Source organism: Hypanus sabinus, chromosome 16 (assembly GCF_030144855.1).
Source record: "Hypanus sabinus isolate sHypSab1 chromosome 16, sHypSab1.hap1, whole genome shotgun sequence".
Lineage (NCBI taxonomy): Eukaryota > Metazoa > Chordata > Chondrichthyes > Myliobatiformes > Dasyatidae > Hypanus > Hypanus sabinus.
In genome coordinates this window covers 38,070,424-38,091,424 of record NC_082721.1, presented here as the reverse complement: position 1 = coordinate 38,091,424, position 21,001 = coordinate 38,070,424, and the positions used below count along the sequence as shown (strand labels likewise).

The window sequence follows — 21,001 nt, the reverse complement described above, 5'->3', positions numbered from 1 at the left end:
TTATCTACTTCTCTTAGACAGCACCATTGATATTTGTGTCACCTAGACAATCTTAGTCTTCATTTCTTCTCTTTCAGGATTAGTTAAGTGAGAAAATCTGTCTTTTAGACTACTTCATTTGAAAGGACTCATGGGTCCACGGATGATGAAAAGAGGACAGGCATTTCAAATCCAGGTGAGTACGGTAAGATAGGGAACAGTTGGCTGAAATGGAAAAATGAACACGGAGACTATCTTTGTTCTCTTCACTCCCCCCATATTTTAAAATAGTTCTTTTATAATTACTTTCCTCATTTCCAATTTAACAAGAAAACAAGAAAATTTATTTTCCCTTCTCTCCGCAAAACCTACCTGCTGTACTTTGTATTACCTCTAATTTTTTTTAATGGCAAGACCACTGATTACGATAAACAATAAACATTTACTTGGGGTTGAAACCAATAGGGCAAAAGTCATGAAACATAGCACAGGGCCATTCTGTTACCTCAAACTTGGTTTCTCCAGTTTTCAGCTTCAGTATAAAGAAATATTGTTGGGTATTATTGTGGCTGTTATCGTTTTCCACTGACACAAAGTTCTCAAGGCTGAGTTTCTCAATGTACTGTAAAAAATACAGAAATTAGAAATTATAAATGAGTTCCCCCCACATTTCTGGGAATAAAAGCACAAAATATGCTATTGTTTTCAGGAGCATGGGCAGCATCACTTCACTGCGTCAGAGATCATTGATCATAGAACATAGAAAACTTACAGCACATGACAGGTCTTTCAACCCACAACATTGTGCTGACCATGTAACCTACTCTAGAAGCTGCTGCAAATTACCCTACCACATAGCTCTGTAAGTTCCATGTACCGATCTAATGTATGTATCTGCCTCTACCACCTTCACTGGCAGTGCATTCACACTCTCTGTGTGAAAAACTTACCCCTGACATCCCCCTTGTACCTACTTCCAAGCACCTTAAAACTATGCCCCCTTGTGTTAGCCATTTCAGCCCTGGGAAAAGCCTCTGGCTATCTGCATGATACATGCCTCTCATCATCTTATGCACCTCTATCAAGTCTCGTGCACCTCTCATTCTCTGTAACTTCAAGGAGAAACGGTCAAGTTCACTCAACCTATTCTCAGAAGGCATGCTCTCCAATTCAGGCAACATTCTTGTAAATCTCCTCTGCACTCTCTCTACAGCATCCACATCCTCCCTGTAGAGAGGTGACCAGAACTGAACACAGTACTCCAAGTGGGTTCTATTCTTGCCGCTGTCTGTAAGGAGTTTGTATATTCCCCCCATGATCATGTGGGTCTCTTCCCAAATGTCATAGGCGTACGGCTAGGATTAGTGGACATGTTATGTTGGTGCCAGGATCAGGCTATCCCCATCACATCCTCCAAGAGGACCACAACCTTGTGGTTTGGAGGCTTGCATGCCTCAAATGACCCAGGGAGCTATGCTGGTTGGAGTTGAGGCTTTATGCTTTGCTCTTGGCAAACAGGTCAAAGGGCAGAGGCTAGACCGGTGGTCCACCGGTCCTCCTGGTTTGGGATTTCAGCTCAGGGCTAACAACACTGACTAGTAAAACAAAATTGTTACAGAAACAACAATAAAGGATCCTTCTGCATTTGGGTGCAACAGTATTCCTGAGTCTCCACTCGGAAGGTGCATGACTTGCAGTAGTGAAAACTGAGAGAAAGCTACTGACATGATGAAGAAGCCCTGAACACTGCCAGAGGTGAAGGACTTACATTGCTGCCCTAAATGCAGGGAGCATAATGGGCAGTAGGTTATTGGCATATCAAAACAGAGTAATGTACCTTTAACCTTTAATCCTTAGGGAAAACCATGAGGGACTTCAAGTTATGGTGCTCTTGGGCTCCACTAAGGGAAGTCAAATTAGAGGACCAACACAAACATGAGATGTTGAACATGTTTAGCTGAGTGGAGGTGAACTCAGCTCAGAACTTTGTACAATACCTTCATGAGCTAGCACAATCACCAGCTCATATAGTACTTTTCCAGTCTTGATAAGATTTCCTACCGTGATCTCATCTTCTGAGAGTGACTCAAGTCGAGAAAGATAGAACTGGGTGGAGTTCACTCACTCACCAAATTCTGGAGGACTGGCCACTTGGCGATGTGTCAGAAGAAATGATAGAGACAGAACTGACTGAACAGAAGCAAGCTAGGAAATCTTAGGTTCCAAGTGCATTTAAACATTCCAACACATTCAAAATCTTACAATGCAATCCATTAATCCCAGAAACATGTCTATACTTCTATATTTCCTTTTTAGGCCCCTAATTCTGGTCACCACATTACAGAAAGGATGTGGAAGCATGACAGAGGGTGCAGCCTGGACCAGCGGGCATGTATTATGAAGATAGGTGGAGCGAGTTAGGACTTTTCACTTCCGAGTAGAGTAGATGAGTGCAGATGAGAAGAGGCACAGAAAGAGTGGATAGCCAGAGACTTCTCACCACACCGCCCCCCCCCAGGACAGAAATAGCTACTACAAGGGAGCAAAATTTTAAGGAAACTATGAGGGTACATGAGAGGCATGTTGTTTTTTTTAAATACAGAGAGTGGTGGGTGCGTGGAAAGCTCTGCCAGGGGTGGTGATAGAGGCAGATACAACCGGTGCATTTAATAAACTCTTAGACAGGCACATGGATGATAGGAAAATGGAGGGCTATGTAGAAGGGAAGGGTTTGTTATAAATGTACCACAGCTCTGAGGGGCCGAAGGAGCAGGAGCAGTCCCCTCCTTCCGGAGAATCGCAAGATCGCTATTAATTCGGGTCTCGGAAGTGAGAGACAATGCAACGGTTTTGGCCATTGTTCTTAGAGGCACCTGTGTGACGTGCATGTCCCTGCTACGTGACAGCTACCATGGATATGGACACCCTCGGGCAATGTGGGGGTGGAGATTGCATCACCCTACTTTGATGGACATCTACAACTCTGCAAGTAAAGATAAAAGCGGACTGCAGGAGGCGGTACCCCAGCGACACACCAGAAGGACACCCTCGCTCAGTGCTCCCGTGGCTGGAAGCCACTCAATGCCACGTGCGCTCCTAACTCCTTTGCCTGGGGAGCGGGTGGCTGATGATACCGAGAAGGACTTCGAACTAACAACGGGGAAACAACGCTCTCCTGATTTAATGGAGTGGCTTCATAAAGACCCGGGCAAGTTTTTTTTCGTTTTTCACCGATCCCTCTAAAACACGTGAAACCCAGCGATTCCCCGAAAGGCTAAAGTCTGCAGACTTCTAAATGACTTTTATATTTCCAATGGACAAAAATATTATCCCCTAGACAACAGCCGAGATTAATGATGATTATTACTATACCCGCGCTTTAGATTGAGTATTGGTGATGTGCATTATCTGAATGTTTGTATTAACCTTACTTTTGTGCCCCTTTATAAATAAAAACGTTTGAAAATAGTGACATCAGACTTCAACGGACCTCTCTATCTTTGCTGGTAAGTTATCCAGTTACGGGATACGTAACAGGTTAAAAACAGAAAATAGGTGCAGGAGTAGGCCATTCAGCCCTTCGAGCCAGCACCGCCATTCAGTATGATCCCGACTGATCATCCAACTCAGAACCCTGTACCTGCTTTCTCTCCATACCCCCTGATCCCTTTAGCCACAAGGGCCATATCTAACTCCCTCTTAAATATAGCCAATGAACCGGCCTCAACTGTTTCCTGTGGCAGAGAATTCCACAGATTCACCACTCTCTGTGTGAAGAAGTTTTTCCTCAAAGGCTTCCCCTTTATCCGTAGACTGTGACACCTCGTTCTGGACTTCCCCAACATCGGGAACAATCTTCCTGCACCTAGCACATAGTGCAAACAGGATCGATTCCATAACTCTTGGAAACAGGACTTTCCAGTTAATGCTGCTGTGTCACAGCTTCAGAACCCCATTTTCAGCTGCGACCTTGGATGCTGCTTGTACGGAGCTCGTACTCAAGTAGCATGTTGTATCCTTTAGATGGTCTGGTTTCCTCCCACATCCCAAAGATCATGCTGATCGGCATGTTACCTGAGCACTGCAATTTACCCCAATTGCAGGTGGATAGAAATAGCAGCGCTGGGGAGAAGATGGGGAGGCACGTGCAAGAGTGCAGATTACAGAAGGAATGGGATTGCTGGGACTGAATGAGAAACAGTATAGATTCAATAGACTGAAGTTTCCCTTCTATACTTTGAAAGGTGAAATACGGTGAACAATCCAACTTGGAGGTTCAAATCAGATGAAATCTCTGAATGCTTGCATCTATTCAAGCCCATTTTCTACAGCACTACCCGTTAGAGTCATTGCCGTAATATAAATTATATTCCACGTCATACCTTTTAAAACACTGCTGCCTCACAGGCCCTGAACAAAAGTTGCTGTAAACGGATAGGAACAACGGCTCTATTCAAAGAGAAGAGCTTCATTTATGAAACAGACATCACTGCCAAAGGTTTTCTTTCACCCCAAGATAAGAACTGTTTGAAGTCAGGTGGCAGGTGGGTGGGATACCGTCACACCTTGACTTGCAGGGTTTGCAGGCCATTACTTCCTACAAAGCAAAACCTAACATGAATGGCTGTGATGCAAAAGTCCTAGATGAGCTCTTACCCTTTGAAAGTATGCACGCTTTGAAAGGGAGAATAAAACTACATCTGTGCAAATCTCTGCAGCATCTGATGACCCTGTGATCTCTGTATTGGAGGCTGACGTCAGGACACCTTTCAAGAGGGCGAGCTCTCACAAAGCATCAGGCCCTGAAGGTTTACCTGGTGAGGCTCTGAGAACCTGTGCCAACCAACCAAATATCTTCAGTCTTCCACTGCTGAAGTTGAAGGTTCCTGCCTGCCTCAAAAGAGCAACAATCATACCAGTGCCCAAAAGCAGGGTGAGCTGCCTCAACAATTATCACCCAGTGGCACTCACATCTACTGTGTTGACGTACTTTGAGAGGTTGGCCAGAATCAACTCCTGCTTAAGGACATGGACCTGTTGTAACTGGTCTACCACCACATTAGGTCGATAGTGCACACAATCTCACTGGTTCTCCATTCAGCTTTGGATTACCTGGCCAGTAGTAATACCTATATCAGGCTGCTGTTTAGTGACTACAGCTCAGCATTCAACACAATCATACCCTCAGTTCTAATCAATGAGTTCCAAAACCTGGGCCTCTGTGTCTCCCTCTGTAACAGATTCCTTGACTTCCTCACCAGGAGAGCACAGTCTGTGTGGATCGGAAAAACCATTTCTTCTTCATTGACAGTCAACACTGGCAGAGTTCAAGGATGCATGCTTAGCTCACTGCTCTACTCTCTACACCCTCGATTCTGTGGCTAGGCACAGCTCAAATGCCATCTATAAACTTGCTCACGACTCAACTATTGGCAGAATTTCATATGATAAGGAGGCATACAGGAGCAAGGTAGATCTGCTGGTTGAGTGATGTCACAGCCACAACGTTGCACTCAACATCAGTAAGACCAAGGAAATGATTGTGAACTTTCAGAAGGGGAACCTACACCAGCCCTCATCAAGGGATCAGAAATGGAAAGCATCCAGAATGCTTCCAAAAGGCAGTGCCTCAAAAAGGTGGCATCCATCATTAAGGACCCACATCACCCAGGACATGCTGTCTTCTTGTGCTACCATTAAGGTGGAGATACAAGAGCCTGAAGAGACACTCAACTTTTCAGCTTCTTCCCCTCTGCCATCAGATTTGTGAATGCACAACAAACCCATTTACCTTAGTCCTTTCCCCTCTCTTTTGAACTACTTTAATTCAATTTTCTTTTTTATAAATATTTAGCATTTATTACTATGTATTGCAATGTACTGCTGTTGCAAAACAAATTTCACTACATAAATTTCGTTACCATTGATACTAAACCTGATTCTGGACTCTTCTCCAATTTAGCCTGATTAAATTGTACTAATCTTCCTGAGTGTTGTTCTTAACAAAACCAGCTTGTAGACTTGGTATATTAGGAATTTAACAAGAAAACACAAAAGTATCAACATGTTTCTGGGATTAATAGATGGGCTCAAATGTGTTGGAACAGTTGAATTGTAGTTACCTGAAAACTTCTTTTCTAAGACCAACACAGTGTCTTGAGCAATCATAATCAAATGGCGAATAAAATGATAACCAGTCCAGGAGGAAGGTACGATAGATACTGGTTAGCCTCCAACTTGGCAAGTCTGTAAAGATTCCTTACTTCCACACCCCCTCCCAGCCATCTCTCACCTTCTCACTGCAACCACAGAAGGGGAAACCAAACAATGCCGGGGTTCACTGAGACTTCTACAAAATGAGCACTGCAGGCAGTAGCTTGCCGAAACACACAGTGACTTACCGTTGGATCGCGGCTGGTCATCTGGAAGAACAGCTCGTTCCCTCTCAGCACAGTCCAGTACTTCTTGTATTTCTGCCAAAAGAAATTGCACATTAAAGAGAGGCACCATTTATTCTCCTTTAAGTTCGTCCCCCGCCCCCACATTTCTCTCCTCAGCGTTTCTTGGTCATTTGATCCTCCTGACCAAAAACAAGTGGCTTAGGCCACTAGAATCACCATGGAAACTGAAATTATTTTTCGTCAAACGTGTTGCTGAAACACAAGAGCCATCTTCTATCCATCTTAATCTGTTTCAAATGGGTCAATACTTGGACTTATTATCCAGTTTTCTATCCGCTTCCACTGAAAGGGTCGGTTCTTCTGAAGTGTGGGTCATAGTTGCTAATCAACCTTTAATACTTTCACCCAAAGAGGGCATGAGTGAACCAGAGATACTTATGGGACAGAAAATACTTCACAGTATTCACTTTGGCAGAATACGTCAAATAATAATAAGAGTGGAATGCCCATATGAATTTATTTAATTCTTGGGTGCCACAGTCAGTTATGGCACCCCAACCACACCACCTCAATTGATGTCAGCCATCTCAGATAATGTTCAATCACTGGGTGTTAGTTGGCCTGTATGGTGCACTACCCCACTACACATTGCTGTTTCATCCAAATCAGCAAGTATTAGAAAGAGAAATCTAGCTCCCAACCTGATCTCAGATCTCTATTTTACCAAAAGGTGGACAAATAAACTCATTTGGTAAAAAAATGATAGAGCTGCTCGCTCAGATTATATTTTTTAAAAAACAATAATCTTAGACCTCTTTGTGGTGTGCTTGTCCGCTGTTCATGAGGAACCATAGTCTACCTCTCTTAAAAGAGACATTTAGACAAGCTCTAAAATAGGCAAGGTATAGGAAAATCAGATCCAGGGTGTGGTGTCAAATGGGATCAGTGGTGATTGCAAGGTCAGCATGGATGTGGTGATCTGTAGTGACTGTTTCTGTGCTGTACTTTAGGATGCTCATACATTTAAGGGGAGAAAGTTCCTCTTAGGAAGTTATCCAGAAAATTAAAATAGGGATTAATATATTGGCTTTAAACATATGCTTTGTGATCAAGAGAAGGCCATTTGGATCCTTATCCCTGACTGATGAGAATGCAAACTCAACACCACATTCCACAGTAACCTCTCACCCCTTTGTTTATCAAGAATCCATCTAACTCAACCTAAAATACATGCACAGTCTACACCCCCATCAGTGAGGAAGATGCTTAATCCCAGGAAAAACATCTCTTCTCAGTCTTAAGAGAATGACTCCTTCGTTTTAAGCGGTGATCCCTACTTCTAGATTCTCCCACTATAGGAAACATACTCTCCTTACCCATTTTCTCATATCCCCCTCACTTTTCTCAACTCCAGTGTATCTCCTGTCTTAAGATAACCCAAGCATTGCAGATATATCCAGTAAACCTTTTAAAAACAGCTTCTAATACATTAGTTTTCTTTAGATACAATCAACACAATGCAAAAAACCAAAGTCACACAAGTGCCTTTAAAACTTGGAAGTGTGCTACAGTTAAAGAATCTGAGTTACACCTTACAGAAACAGGCCCTTCAGCCCAATTGATCCATGTTGACCAAGGTGTCTTCCTGTGTTAGTTCCATTTGCCTGCATTTGGTCCACATCACTCTAAACCAGGGGTCCCCAACCATGGAGCAATACCATTAAGCAAGGGGTCTGTGGACCCCACGCTGGGAAATCCTGCTCTAAACCTACCCTGGGGAAAAGATGGATTTTCTACTCTGTCCATGTATGGCTTTGTAAACTTCTGCTATGTCCCCTACATATTTCCTTCCATCCAAGAAAACGGGTCCCAGACCATCCAGACAATCCTTGTGGCTCAAGCCCTCCAATCTCAGTAACACAACTGTGAATTTTTTTCTGCACCCTCTTTAGCTTAATTCAGTATTCAATTCCCCTTGCAATAAACAGCGACGTTCTGTTTTGCTTTCTCAAATACTTGTGGTACCTGCATACTAAACTTTTTAGGATTCTCTGTCAAAGATCTGTTCTCCCTCATGCTTCAAACAATAAATAAATATATAACCTCAGACTTGTCAGCAACATTCATGAATAAATGAGAAAGATATCCCTTCCAGTAAAAATACACCCAGGATTCTGATAATATGTGATCACTCATGAACAACACTTAAACCATTTCCATTGTGTTTCAGTCAAGGAGGGAATGGTTATATTTACCACTCAATTTCTAGTTCTAATTGTGGTGATTATTTGGTTACTGCATACTATTGAATTTGTTTTTGGTTAGAAATAGTTAACTTGTTTTTAAAATTTAAAAGGAGTTTGAACCCAATGCAAATTCTGTGGTTATGCTAGTAGTCCACTGAATGGCAGAAATCAATCATATTTGTCTGCAGTTTTTTCCTGCTTGCCTTGGCAGTAGCTATTTAAGATATTAAAGTGGAGAGTTACCAGGTTGTTGCTGGGACTGAGTTACGGGGAGAGGTTGAGCAGGTTGGAACTGTCTTCAGGAGTAAGTAAGGAAATGCATTTATTTGTGTAACTCTTTTCAATCGCAAGGCAGTTCAAAGTGCTTTACATAGAACAAGATATAAAAATCAAACATCAAAGTTCAGCCGTTATAAAAGAGAATAAAATCACACAAAAATAGATATGATAAATAAGTTATAAAAAAGGAATAAAAGTTACAGTGCAGGAGATTCTAACTAAAAGCTACAGTGAAAAAAGTTCTAAGCCTCGATTTAAAAGTACTTCAAGTTGGGGCAGAGTTCAGAGAATACAGGAGAATGAGGGGGAAACTTAAAGGTGTACAGAACCATGAAGGGCATGCAAAGAGTCAATGCACAGTGTTTTCCCCCAGGAATAGGGAATCAAAACCCTAGAGGGTAAGGGTTTATAGTAAGAGATGAAAGATTTAACAGCAACCCAAGTGGCAACCTTTTCCCACGTAGGATTGAATTGCCAGAGCAAGTGGTTGAGGCAAGTACATTAACAACATTTAAAAGGCACCTGGACAGATAACATGGACAGGAAAGGTTTACAGGGCTATGGGAATCTTAGTTGGTATGGACAAAAGGGGCCAAAGGACCCATTTCTGATCTCTGTAACTCTATAGAGATGGGAAGGGGTGGGTATAGCTGGAGAATGGAAGTGGTGACTTCCACTAGTAAGAAGTAAAAAGGCCAGCAGACACAGAAAGACCAACAACTGCGGGTCCCTTTCCAAAGTCATACAACATGCCATCTGTATTGCTGCTCATTCATTATTGCTGGGTGAAATGCTGCAATTCCTTCCTGAATAGCTAGAATTCCTTCCTGAATAGCACTACTGAATTACTTACAGCGGTAGGACTCCAGTGGTTCAAGACGACAATGTACTACCACCAAAAACAACAATTCCACTTAGGCAATAAAATGTAGTCTGACTGGCAACGCCTAGATCCCGAAAATGAACAATTGGTTTTTCCAGTCCGTCCATCAACATGAACCCATGCAGGTAGCAAGGTATTTGGCAAGCTAAATGTTTCACACCCAAAGGTGTCCGTGTCTCATAATGATAGACGAATAATTTGCAGAAGCTAAAGTCGTCTTTTCCAACTGAAGTCAATAATCAAAAATGCTGCAACGTGCTCAGCATTTCTCTCAGGAGAGAGTGAAAGTAAGGAATACATCGAGAAGATTTTTGATTTAGGGAATTGAAAAGTCAGCTTTACTTTCAGTACATATACTGTGTAACCTGATGAATGATTCCAACATTTGATTTTATTTCTGATTTTCACCATCAGTGTATTGTATTTTTGCCTTCATCACAAGACACTGGTGGTGAACTACTTACTGTAAACATGCAATAATTTCTTAACTTTCCAAATCTGCCAATCTTGCTGTCTGATATCAGCATTGGGTGCTGATGGAGCAAATTTACCAAGGCTGGATACAGATAAGTCCCTGTACATTAGCCATCAATATGTTCCCAGTCTCACCATTGTTCTAATGTGACATTCCTCTCAGACCAGTTATCCTGTTCCATGTTTTTTTATTGCACTCAGATTTTTTTTAATGATATTCAAGTGTTACTTCAGAACTAAATAGAGGCTACTTGAAGATTCCAGTCACATACTTCCTTCCTGACCAGCACACCGCAAAGATTACCATCCTATCAGTTTTGGCTAATTTGAATTCAGATTCCAAACATAAAGCTTTTACTGAGGACCAGAGAGAGAACAAAAAGATATTGAAATACATGCTACATAAAGGCAGGTTATTGCTTTGTACGCATGTGTAGACAGATATATTCAAGTACGTTTAGTTGTATCTATGCCAATGTATCATACGTATTGACATCAGGAAGTAAAATGTACTTACAGTAACTGAGCTGTTCCAACACAAATATCCTCACTTCTGGCCAAATGTCAACTTATGTCAAAAATGATGTCTATCCAGACAGTTCTATGACACATCTTATAAAAGATAAACAAGGAATCTTTGATCAAACTGATTTCTGGTATCTGAAGATTAAGTTACAAGGAAGGAGACTTTTTAAAAAATGAAGAGACTGAGTGGAATTTTTTATATAAGCACAAGACTTTTTTTTATAATATTGATAAAATATTTGGTAAGATTGCTTCACTTACTATACACCACTAAGACTGTATACTACTGTACTCTGAATTCTGCTTCTCAACCAGGTCTGGATTTCAATCACAGGTTTTGTCAATATAATCCAGACCAACATCCAATTGGTGTACTAAAGAAGTTCTGCTGTTATAGAAAAAGACAGAAACACCCAAATCTTTGGAGAACTAAACTTTTTTTAGAATCAAAACCTGATTATTTATCATTTTTTTGTGAACTTCTTATTCAAATCCTACAACTAACTGTACAAAAACATTTATAACAGCATTAACAGGTCAATATCTTGACAGTATTGGTCGAACCTCTACTATATCAGTCACTTAGTGTCCAAAAGTGCAGTTCTGACAGTCTTGGATCTGAAACGTTAACTTTTTTTTCCCTCTTTTCACTGATGTTGCCTGAGCTACTGTGTTAAGCTTTTTCAGATTTTAATTACAGTTTTCTTTGGTCTTTAATGCATGTGAATTGTCATTGAAGGGAAAGTAATTGAAGACGATTTAATTTTGGATGGTGCGAGTATAATTCTGGAAGTTTTGGAATGAAAAGGGAAATGCAAGTGGGAGTTAGGGTTTTCTTCAGTCAATTAAAATCAGCAAAATCCATATCCAATATAATCTCAAGAGCAATTACCACCCTAACCCACTTCTATATTAAAAGGATTAAATTCTTAAAAATTCTTCCCAATCCCATCTACCGTCAACCATAAGACACAGGAGCAGAATTAGGCCATTTGGCCCATCAAGTCCGCGCTGTCATTTCATCATGGTTGACCCAATTTTCCTCTCAGACCCAATTTCCTGCCCTCTCGCCATATCCCTTCATACCCTGACCAATCAAGAACCTATCAACCTCTGCCTTAAATATAAATAAAGACTTACCTTCCAAAGTTGTCTGTAACAAAGAATTCCATAGATTCACCACTCACTGGCTAAAGAAATTCCCCTTCACCTCTGTTCTAAAAGGACACCCCTCTATTCTGAGGCTGTGTCCTCTGGTCTTAGACACTCCCACCATAGGAAGCATCCACTCTATCAAGGCCTTCCATCATTCATAAAGTTTCAATTAGGTCAGTGAATTCCAGTGAATACAGCCCCAGAGCCATCAAACGCTCTTCATATGAAAAGCCATTCGAGCTTGGAATAATTTTTGTGAACCTCTTTTGAACCCTCTCCAGTTTCAGCACATCTTTCAAAGATAAGGGGTGCAAAACTGCTCATAATACTCCAATCGAGGCCTCGCCAGTGCTTGATAAAGTCTCACCATTACATCCTTGCTTTTATATTCTAGTCCTTCTGAAATGAATATTAACATTGCATTCAGCTTCCTTACCGCAGACACAACCTGCAAATGAACGCTTAGGGAATCCTGCACAGGACCCCCAAGTGCCTTTGCACCTCAGTTTACTGCATTTTCTGTCCACTTAGAAAATAGTCAAGCCTTTCACTTCTTCTACCGAAGTGCATGACCAGACACTTCCCAACACTGCATTCCACCTGCCCATTCTCTTAATCTGTCCAAGTAGCCTCTCTACTTCTTCAAAACTACCTACCCCTCCACCTACCTTAATAGGAAAGGTGAAAAAAAAATAGGGAAAGGGGAATTGGTGTTAAATTCATCCAAGATATGGTGGTATTATTAACATTTAATTCAGCCCATGCCCGGGGCATTCCAAGAATTTGGGGGAAAATACTGAGACAGTCATAACAAATAAAAAGATGGATTGCTCAAAGATGTTGAATATGCACAACCAGCCAAATTGCAGTCATTAGGTCAGTGTGACACAGACGAATGAATCACACCTGCAATCTTTGCTGAATCAGTTGATACTAATCATTACACTCATACTTGTTTTCAGGACTTTGAAATTTCAGTCCACTCTTCTGATCACTTTCCATGTTTGGATTTATGCAGAAGTCAGAATTGGCCGTGGTCATAGTCTGAACATACTTTCAAGACATACCTGGACACACCCCTCTCATGTTGACTTAGCAGGCAACAGCGCACCACTTAAAAATGATCGTAGCAAGATCACCACTTCCTGGTTTCCCACCAAGATGGACGTTACTCTGAGTTAGAGATTGCCAGTGGATCAGTCTATGGATCAAAGTCCTGGAATTCCTTTCACTAACTCCTGTCCAAGATGTTGGTTTAAAAAAAAGGGACCAAGTAAAGACAACACACACAAAATGCTGGTGGAACATAACAGGCCAGGCAGCATCTATGAGGAGAAGCACTTTCGACATTTCGGGCCGAGACCCTTCGTCAGGACCAAGTAAAGATGATGTCTTTGAAGATCAGCAAAACTAGGAGAAGGAAAGTCTGTTTCTTATTATGGACAGGACCACCTGACAGCAATGTGGTATGAATGTTGATTTCATATTGTCAGCTCCAGACTGAAAGATTCACATCCTTCTTGAGAATGACCATGGATAAATGATTGTGAGAGCTACCAGGAAACACTCACATTTAGACGATAGAGGAAACCATTTCAGATTCAGTTTATTGTCATTTAGAAACCACAAATGCAATGCAGTTCAAAAATGAGACAACGTTCCTCCAGAATGATATCACAAAAGCATATGACAAAACAGACTACACCAGAAAATCCACATAACGTTGGGCAATCCCCAATCCAGAGTCCGGAGAGGCTGCTGCGTATTAATATCACGCTACCGTCTTAGCGTCCGTTTTCAATTGATTATGATTACACACAGCACCCCACTTCACAAGTAACAGATAATCAGCTCCTGAGTGGCCGCTGCAAGCTGCGTCGCGCCGCCATCTTGGAAATTTTTCCTGATTTGCTGAAACTAGTAAAAGTAATTAATCCCAAGCCGTTTCCAAGAGTTTCTGCAATGATGCCTCAGTCCGTGCAGTAACCTGTGCATTGGAGCTAACTGCTCTCAGACAAGTGACTGTGGCAATCAGCACTGCTCACAACATAAAGCATTGCCAGGTCATACATGTAGATAAAATAGGCTAAATTTAACTCATGTAGTTACTACCTCATTGACCTTCCTCATCAGCAAACTGATGGAAGACAGTAGGGATAATGTTTCAATTCAATAATCTGAAAAATAACCTGTATTCTTCTGTGTAACCCAGTTAACCTCTATCATATGGGTCATTGCCTAGTTACCATTTGATAATAGAGTGGGATGAATCATCCTGATGGACACCAGTTCTATTTGTTCCAGTTTCCCATGCTTGCAGGAACACTTGCACTACACCATGGAACATGAGTTGCACAGAATGCCTTAAGACACGTTAATGTTAATTAATGTTACACAAGTTGAATATAATTTTAAATGAATTATGTAATAACACAAAACAAAAAAGATCAATAAATCATTAGCAATATTTCTCTGCTATTGTGGTAAGTTACTAAACAGAGACATTTAGAATTAGTGGGAAAAAAACTAAGGTTTCACGCACTATGATCTGGTTGAAACATTTAGAATCAGTGGGAAAAACATAAGGTTTGATGAGCTATGATCTGGTTCTTGCCTGCATCACGTGGCATGGACACCAGGACACTGCAAGCTGTGCAGTGCAGAAAGTTAATGTGACAACAGCCGAATCGATCCCAACCGGCCTTAGTGATTTGGCAGCTTCAAAGATTTCCCTGATTTCTGTCCTTCGAGCAATCAGTGAGTCAGTTTGAACAATAGTATCACTGTAATAAGTAAATGGGAATCCTTCCAAAATAAGAACAGGATTGGCACAGAAAACTAAAATCTTGAGCGGATCATTGAGCAAGGAAAGAGAAAGCAGCAATTCAGCAAGTTGGGAAGGAAAGGACAAACATAACAGCAGGTGGAACAAACAGTACCGAGATCAGGGGGGAGATGAGCAAGAGGAGAGAGAAGGAATGCTTATAGAATTTGAAATAAAATGTTGTCACTGGAGATCATTGGGGCCACTAACAACAATACACGGCCAAATCAGAAGCAAAGGATGAATATAAACGCAACATTTAGGGATTTAGTGTGTTGACAACAGAAGTCTGATACAGCAAAAGGGGCCTATGCTTAATTTTCTTTTTGAAATGCTGTTATGATAACATTTTTTAAATGGTTCATTAGCCTGGTCGCCTACTCTTCTCCATCCAACTCATTCTATATTTGGCCTTACTCCTAATTATACACTTATTCCAGATCAATTTACATCGCCAGTAACCACTACACACTGAGTCAAATTTTTTTGCCTTTTCTTACACTAAGGGGTAATTCACAGTGGCCAATTACTCTACAAGAACATCCTTGGGATGTGGTTGGAAATCAAAGTACCTAGGGGAAACTATGCAGTCACAAGGAGAATGTGCAAACTCCACACAGACAGCACCAGAAGTCAAGATCAGATCCGTGTCACAGGAGCAAGACCACTGTTCTATAATGCCACTGTTATCTTTTCTCATAATTGAGGGAAAGTGGTGTTACAACTTTTACATCAATGGGTCAATAATGGAGAGTTCCAATTTCAAATCCCGCTATACCAGCTATGGCAAACATTGGGGCACTGGCCCACCAATAAATGTCTTTGACTTTCAAATGGTCCAACAAGCCAATGGTATCCAGATTCCAAGAACATCCCCCACCCCCAAAGTTAAGAAAGACTTACTCATTACATTTAAAATAAGCACCTGGAGACTGAAGGAATCAGAGAAACCTGAACTTTTTTTTAACCAGAAAAGGAGTCGTCTGAGATATGGCTAAGATTGTAAGTAGAATACTTTTAATTTTTTTTTCTATTTGAAATAAGTTGTTTAAGGAGTTGAATGTCATTTTATGAGCGAAACAAAAACAACGGCGTTTGAATTGTCGAATAGTTTACTGAATAGAGGCAAAAAGCCCAGAGAACACCATGTACTTTGATCTCGTTAGCTGCAGTGTATTACCAAGCTTAAATGTTTGCGTTCTTTCAGCTGACTTGCCAGGCAACAAACCAAGCACGGAGCCAAGCATCAGGGCAGATCTCACCCTCAACAATCGAGTTTCCAGCGGAGGATTTAACCTTTCCAGTCTTAAAGCTTCCTAAACCTCCCACAAATAAAAATCCTGGCAAAAACTTGGCATCAGAAAGCTAAATGGACGAGAGAACACCGAAGTTGCAATCTACTTTCAAAAGCGCCAGATCTTTTAGAAGATTGTCTTATGTGTATTAATACAGACATAAAAATCATCGTGGGATAAAAACGCGATACAGGCATTATAATGGATGGAAAAGATGTGCATTTACCTTGCTTTTTGTCTCTAGTTTGTCTAAATAACTGCTGAAGTAACCTGGGTCATGAAAAACTCTGTGCCTCACTGGTCTCGGCGATGACATGCTGGATGAGTTAGTGGAATCTTCTCGAAGCCGAAGGGACTGTTGAGTGAATGCCTGCTGCAGGAAGAGTGAACTTTATTAAATGTTAATCGTTGCCGCATAAATTAGGTGAATCAAGGTGAGCCCCGCCCCTTCTTAACATTGATTGGATCAGGGGAATTTGCGAGGCTGCTGCCAAAATAATTCTGTCATCATACCGATTATTGATCCTTCTCTGTAAACGAATACTAAATTCACGTGAATAGATTACGGAATTGCAAGATCGCGGAAATGTTACAGCACGTAAGGCCAATACTGACTCCAGATAAGGAAAATTCCTGTCCTGTCCTTCCTCAATAGCCCTGCCAAAAAAGTAACAATACATATTCAGCTCCATTTTCAACGCCATGAATGTATTGGTCTCTATTATAACCATACGTTATGGGAAAAAAGATCTTCCTGCCACTTCCGATAATTCTGCTAATCAGCCTCACTCTCTGCCGCTTCGATCTTTGCTCTTCCGGCAATATGGATATTTTGAAAGTCAAAGTCGAGTTTATTGTTATATGCACAAGTGCATTTGTATACACAGGTGCAATTAAAAACCTATTTGCAGCAACATCATAGCCCCTTATCATCAGCTAATCGGCTTTCACAGCCTTCACAAGAAAAACACATAATTTCACCACACCATTCCACATCACGTTCCTTCTGCTATGTTCCCACTCACTCGCTCACTCAATTTGTCTTTTTCTCCTTAAAGACTCTTTGTATCTTGTCCATACTGTCAATTCCAGCTAGGTTAGTATCTTAGCTCTCCTCAGCTAAGTTATTGACATAGACTGTGAAAACTTTAGTCCCATCAGTCATTGCCTGCCAAGGTGACAACAAACCATCATTCCCTTTCTTTACTTTCTATCCAGTTATTTACAATCCCCAGTTCCATGTGCTCTAATGTTAATCATCCTCTGGTGTGGGGCTTTATGAAACACCTTCCAAATCCAAAAGCATCCCGTTCACTGGTTCCCCTCACTATTCTTCTGGTCACATCCTCAAAAAACTACAGCAGATTAGTTTCCCCTTCATAAACCAAATCAGCTCTGCTCAGTCTTGTTACTTCTCAAGGGGTTCTATTAGTTATTTCATACTTTATTATTAGTTTCAGCAAATTCCCTACAATGGATATCAGGTTTCCTGCTCCATTCTTAAATAGTGGTGTCATATTTGCTACTTTCCTATCCACGTGAACAATTCCAGAATGTGTAAAACTTTTAAAGGCGATCACCATTATCTCTAAAGCCACCACTTTCGAAATATTGGTGTGTGAACTACTAGGTTCTTGGAGATTACCACCATTTAACCTAGCAATGTCTGAAGCACTATTTTATTTTTTGACCTATATTTAGTGCTTTCAGTTCTTCAATTTGAATAGAACATTGATTTTCTGAGGTATCCTGTCATCTGACTGTCACCTTTAATGAAGACACATGAAAATTAATTGTTTGATTTCTGTTCTGTTGCCTACACACCATTGTAAGTTCTTCTGTCTCTGTGTGGAAGGAGGCACAACTGCTTCACAAGTAACTATTAATTTTTTACAATCTGTTTTTATATTTCTTCCCATTTTACCTTCATACGCTACCTTACCTTTCTTCGTCAATATCTGTCTTCCTTTTGTAAGTTCCAAAATGTTCCTGATTCTCAGCCCTAATGCTATTCCAGTAATATTTTTGGCTTTCTTGAATTTAATTATCTTTAATTTTTCTGTTCAGCCACAGATGAGGCACCTTAGTTCCCTAATGCCCCTCCCCCACCCTTCACCATTCCCCATTCCCGTTTTCCTCTCTCAACCTATCTCCTTGCCCACCCATCAAACCCCTCCAGTTCTCCTCCCCTTTTCTTTCTCCCATCACCTTCTGTCTTCTTCTGTCAGTACCCCCTTCTCCAAACCTGTACCTCTTTCAGCAATCAACTTCCATGCTCTTTACTTCACCCCTCCCCCTCCCAGTTTCTCCTTTCTCCTTGTGTCTCTTCCTCCCCTCCCCCCACCTCCTTACTCTGACTCCTCATCTTCTTTTCCAGTCCTGATGAAGGGTCTCAGCCAGAAATGTCAACAGTACTCCTTTCCATAGATGCTGCCTGACCTGTTGAATTCCTTTGGCATTTGTGTGTGATTTTGTGCTTTACAGAAAATTATTTTTCTGCAAGGTTTGCATTACAAGTCCAGCACCTTTAGGCCTTGAATAGTCCTGCACCACAAAAAATGTAGAATATGGAAAACAACTTTGATCAACTTCCTCTGAGCAGTAGAATGCTTCTAAGTATGGGCACTCCCTAGAATGAGTAAGGGTTTCAAAGAACTGTTTGTAATCTGAAGATTGAAATGTTGACTGAGAGAGTAAAAACTGAACTAGTTCATTAAGTAGCCACAAATTTTAGCTAGAATTAGTTAATACAGATTGGTACTACAGATTCAAAACAAGACAGACTACAGAATTTGCCCAATAACAGAATGTAGGACCAGAGACTTGTATTTATTTCAGTGCTAATCATGGTCTCTCAACTATCATAGTTTCCAGTTACATTTTCCCAGTCAATTACAGCCAACACCCCTCACATCCTTTCTAATGTCATTAGAAGGCCAGAGCTACACTACTTTCAAACAAAAGCTGAAAATGTGAAAAATTCTCAACAGACCAGGCAGTATCTGTGGAAAGAGAAACAGATTTAATTTTTCTAATCGTCATAACACTTTCAACTTCAATGTCACATTCTATCATCAATTAACCCTTTCTTGTACAAAACAAGATCCAAAATAGCATCTTCTCGAGTGGGTTCTCCAACATACTGATCTAGAGAAGTGTCTTGTATACAGTCCCTGAATTCATCTTCCACTTTATGACAGTAAATTTTATTTGTCCAGTCAACACTGGTTAAGGTTATTCATGACTATTGTATGGCACTATTACTGGCCATATCTATTTTTCTAATTTGTGCTATGTCCAACATCACAGCTACTACTTAATACACTTTAAACAACTCCAACCAATGTTTGCTGCACGTTATTATTTCTCAACTTAATCCAAGTTATACAACATGATCAATCAACACAAGATCATTTCTCATCACTTTTCCTGCTTACTTAATATTGAGTTCAATGGAATGTCTATTTCCCAGCTTTGGTTACCCTGCAGCTACACTTACTAATGGAAATGAGATCATACATGTTTACTGAAATACGTATTTCCACATACTTGGTGTAATAAAGCAAGCTAAGTACCAATTACACAAGAAGACAATGTTGACCTGATTCCAAACCAGTTTGATCAGAAGTTTAAAGGTAAGAATAACAGACCTTCACTTCATACTATGAAGAGAGGAAGATATCTTTCCAGCTAAATGCTATTATTCAAGACCAATGCTCAGAATTAAATCAAATATGCAAGGAAGAAAGCAATCCTAATAGAAGAAGTTGAGCCAAACGCCTACCCAACATTATCAAACTTACTGGAGTAATAAACAATCTTCTGGAGCAGTTCAACAGGTTGAATAGCATCTGTGGGACAAAGGAAATGGTAATGGTTTTGGGTTGAATCTTTGTGTCAGGACCAGATTCCAACAGCATCTACAATCTCATTATCAAACTTACTAGCTGCTGGATGATTGAAGTTCCACTGAATGAAGTAACAGAAAACAGCAAAATGATTTCAACCTACAAACACTGGAAAATGTTAAGATTATAAATTTGGACTGTAGCAAGAGGTCAGGGGAGGTAATTAGTGATCATATTGTTTGAAATCATTTCATTTCAGTTTGGTGCATTCTTGGATTGTTTGAAATGAAGCACTGTATGTTAGCATTTAACATACTAATGAGCATATTCAGTCCTAGTTACATGCTAGACCTAACGTTAAAAGAAAAAAGTTATGCATCTATGGAAATGGTCTCTAGGAATAGAAGAATATTAGTGTATACTCACAGAACATGGACCAAAAGCTGGAAGTATAATGGCTGTGGTTGTTGAGCTTACTAGGAAAAAGGCAATGAAGCAGTTTTGATTAGCAACTTTAAGGAAAAGGAAACCTTAGGAGGCAGTGATTGTAATATGATCGACTTCTCCCTACAGTTTATGAGGAAGAAGCTGAAGTCAGATGTATCAGTATTACAGCAGAGTGAACAGAATTACTGAGACATGAGAGAGGAGCTAGCCAAAGTTGATTGGAAACCGACACTAGAGGAATGATGATAGAACAGCAATAGCTGGAGTTTCTGGGAGCAATTCGGAAGGCACAGGATAGATACATTCCAAAGAAGAAGAAATATTCTAAAGGGAGGAGGAGGCAACCTAGCTGACAAGGAAACTCAAAGACAGTATAAAAGCATAAAAGGGGTCATACAATGTAGCAAAAAATAGTGGGAAGTTAGAGGACCAGGAAGCTTTGAAAAGCCAGCAGAAGGTAACTAAAAAATTAAGAAGAGAGAAGATTTAATATGAATGTAAGAGTAAAAAAGAGCTGAGAGTGGATATCAGACTGCTAGAAAATGACTCTAGAGAAGTGGTAATATCAGACAAAGAAATGGCGGACAAACTTAACAAGTATTTTGCATCAGGCTTCACTGCGGAAGACATCTGCAGAATTCCAGA

At 40.6% G+C, this 21,001-nt stretch overlaps 1 protein-coding gene across 2 annotated transcripts in view; it reads right to left on the bottom strand.

The window, feature by feature from the left end:
* LOC132406238 (signal-transducing adaptor protein 1-like) overlaps positions 1-19,463 on the bottom strand; it is a 41,755-nt gene extending 22,292 nt beyond the window's left edge. The window contains exons 1-3 of one of the 2 annotated variants that reach the window (XM_059991604.1): positions 16,288-19,463; positions 6,381-6,452; positions 485-601 (exon numbers count right to left, since the gene is read on the bottom strand). In XM_059991604.1, the coding sequence (XP_059847587.1) occupies positions 485-601; positions 6,381-6,452; positions 16,288-16,377 (279 nt within the window). In that variant the 5' untranslated portion in view covers positions 16,378-19,463. The remainder of the gene's footprint in view (positions 1-484; positions 602-6,380; positions 6,453-16,287) is intronic. The other variant, XM_059991605.1, reaches the window with a different exon arrangement.
* Between the last annotated feature and the right edge of the window lie 1,538 nt (positions 19,464-21,001).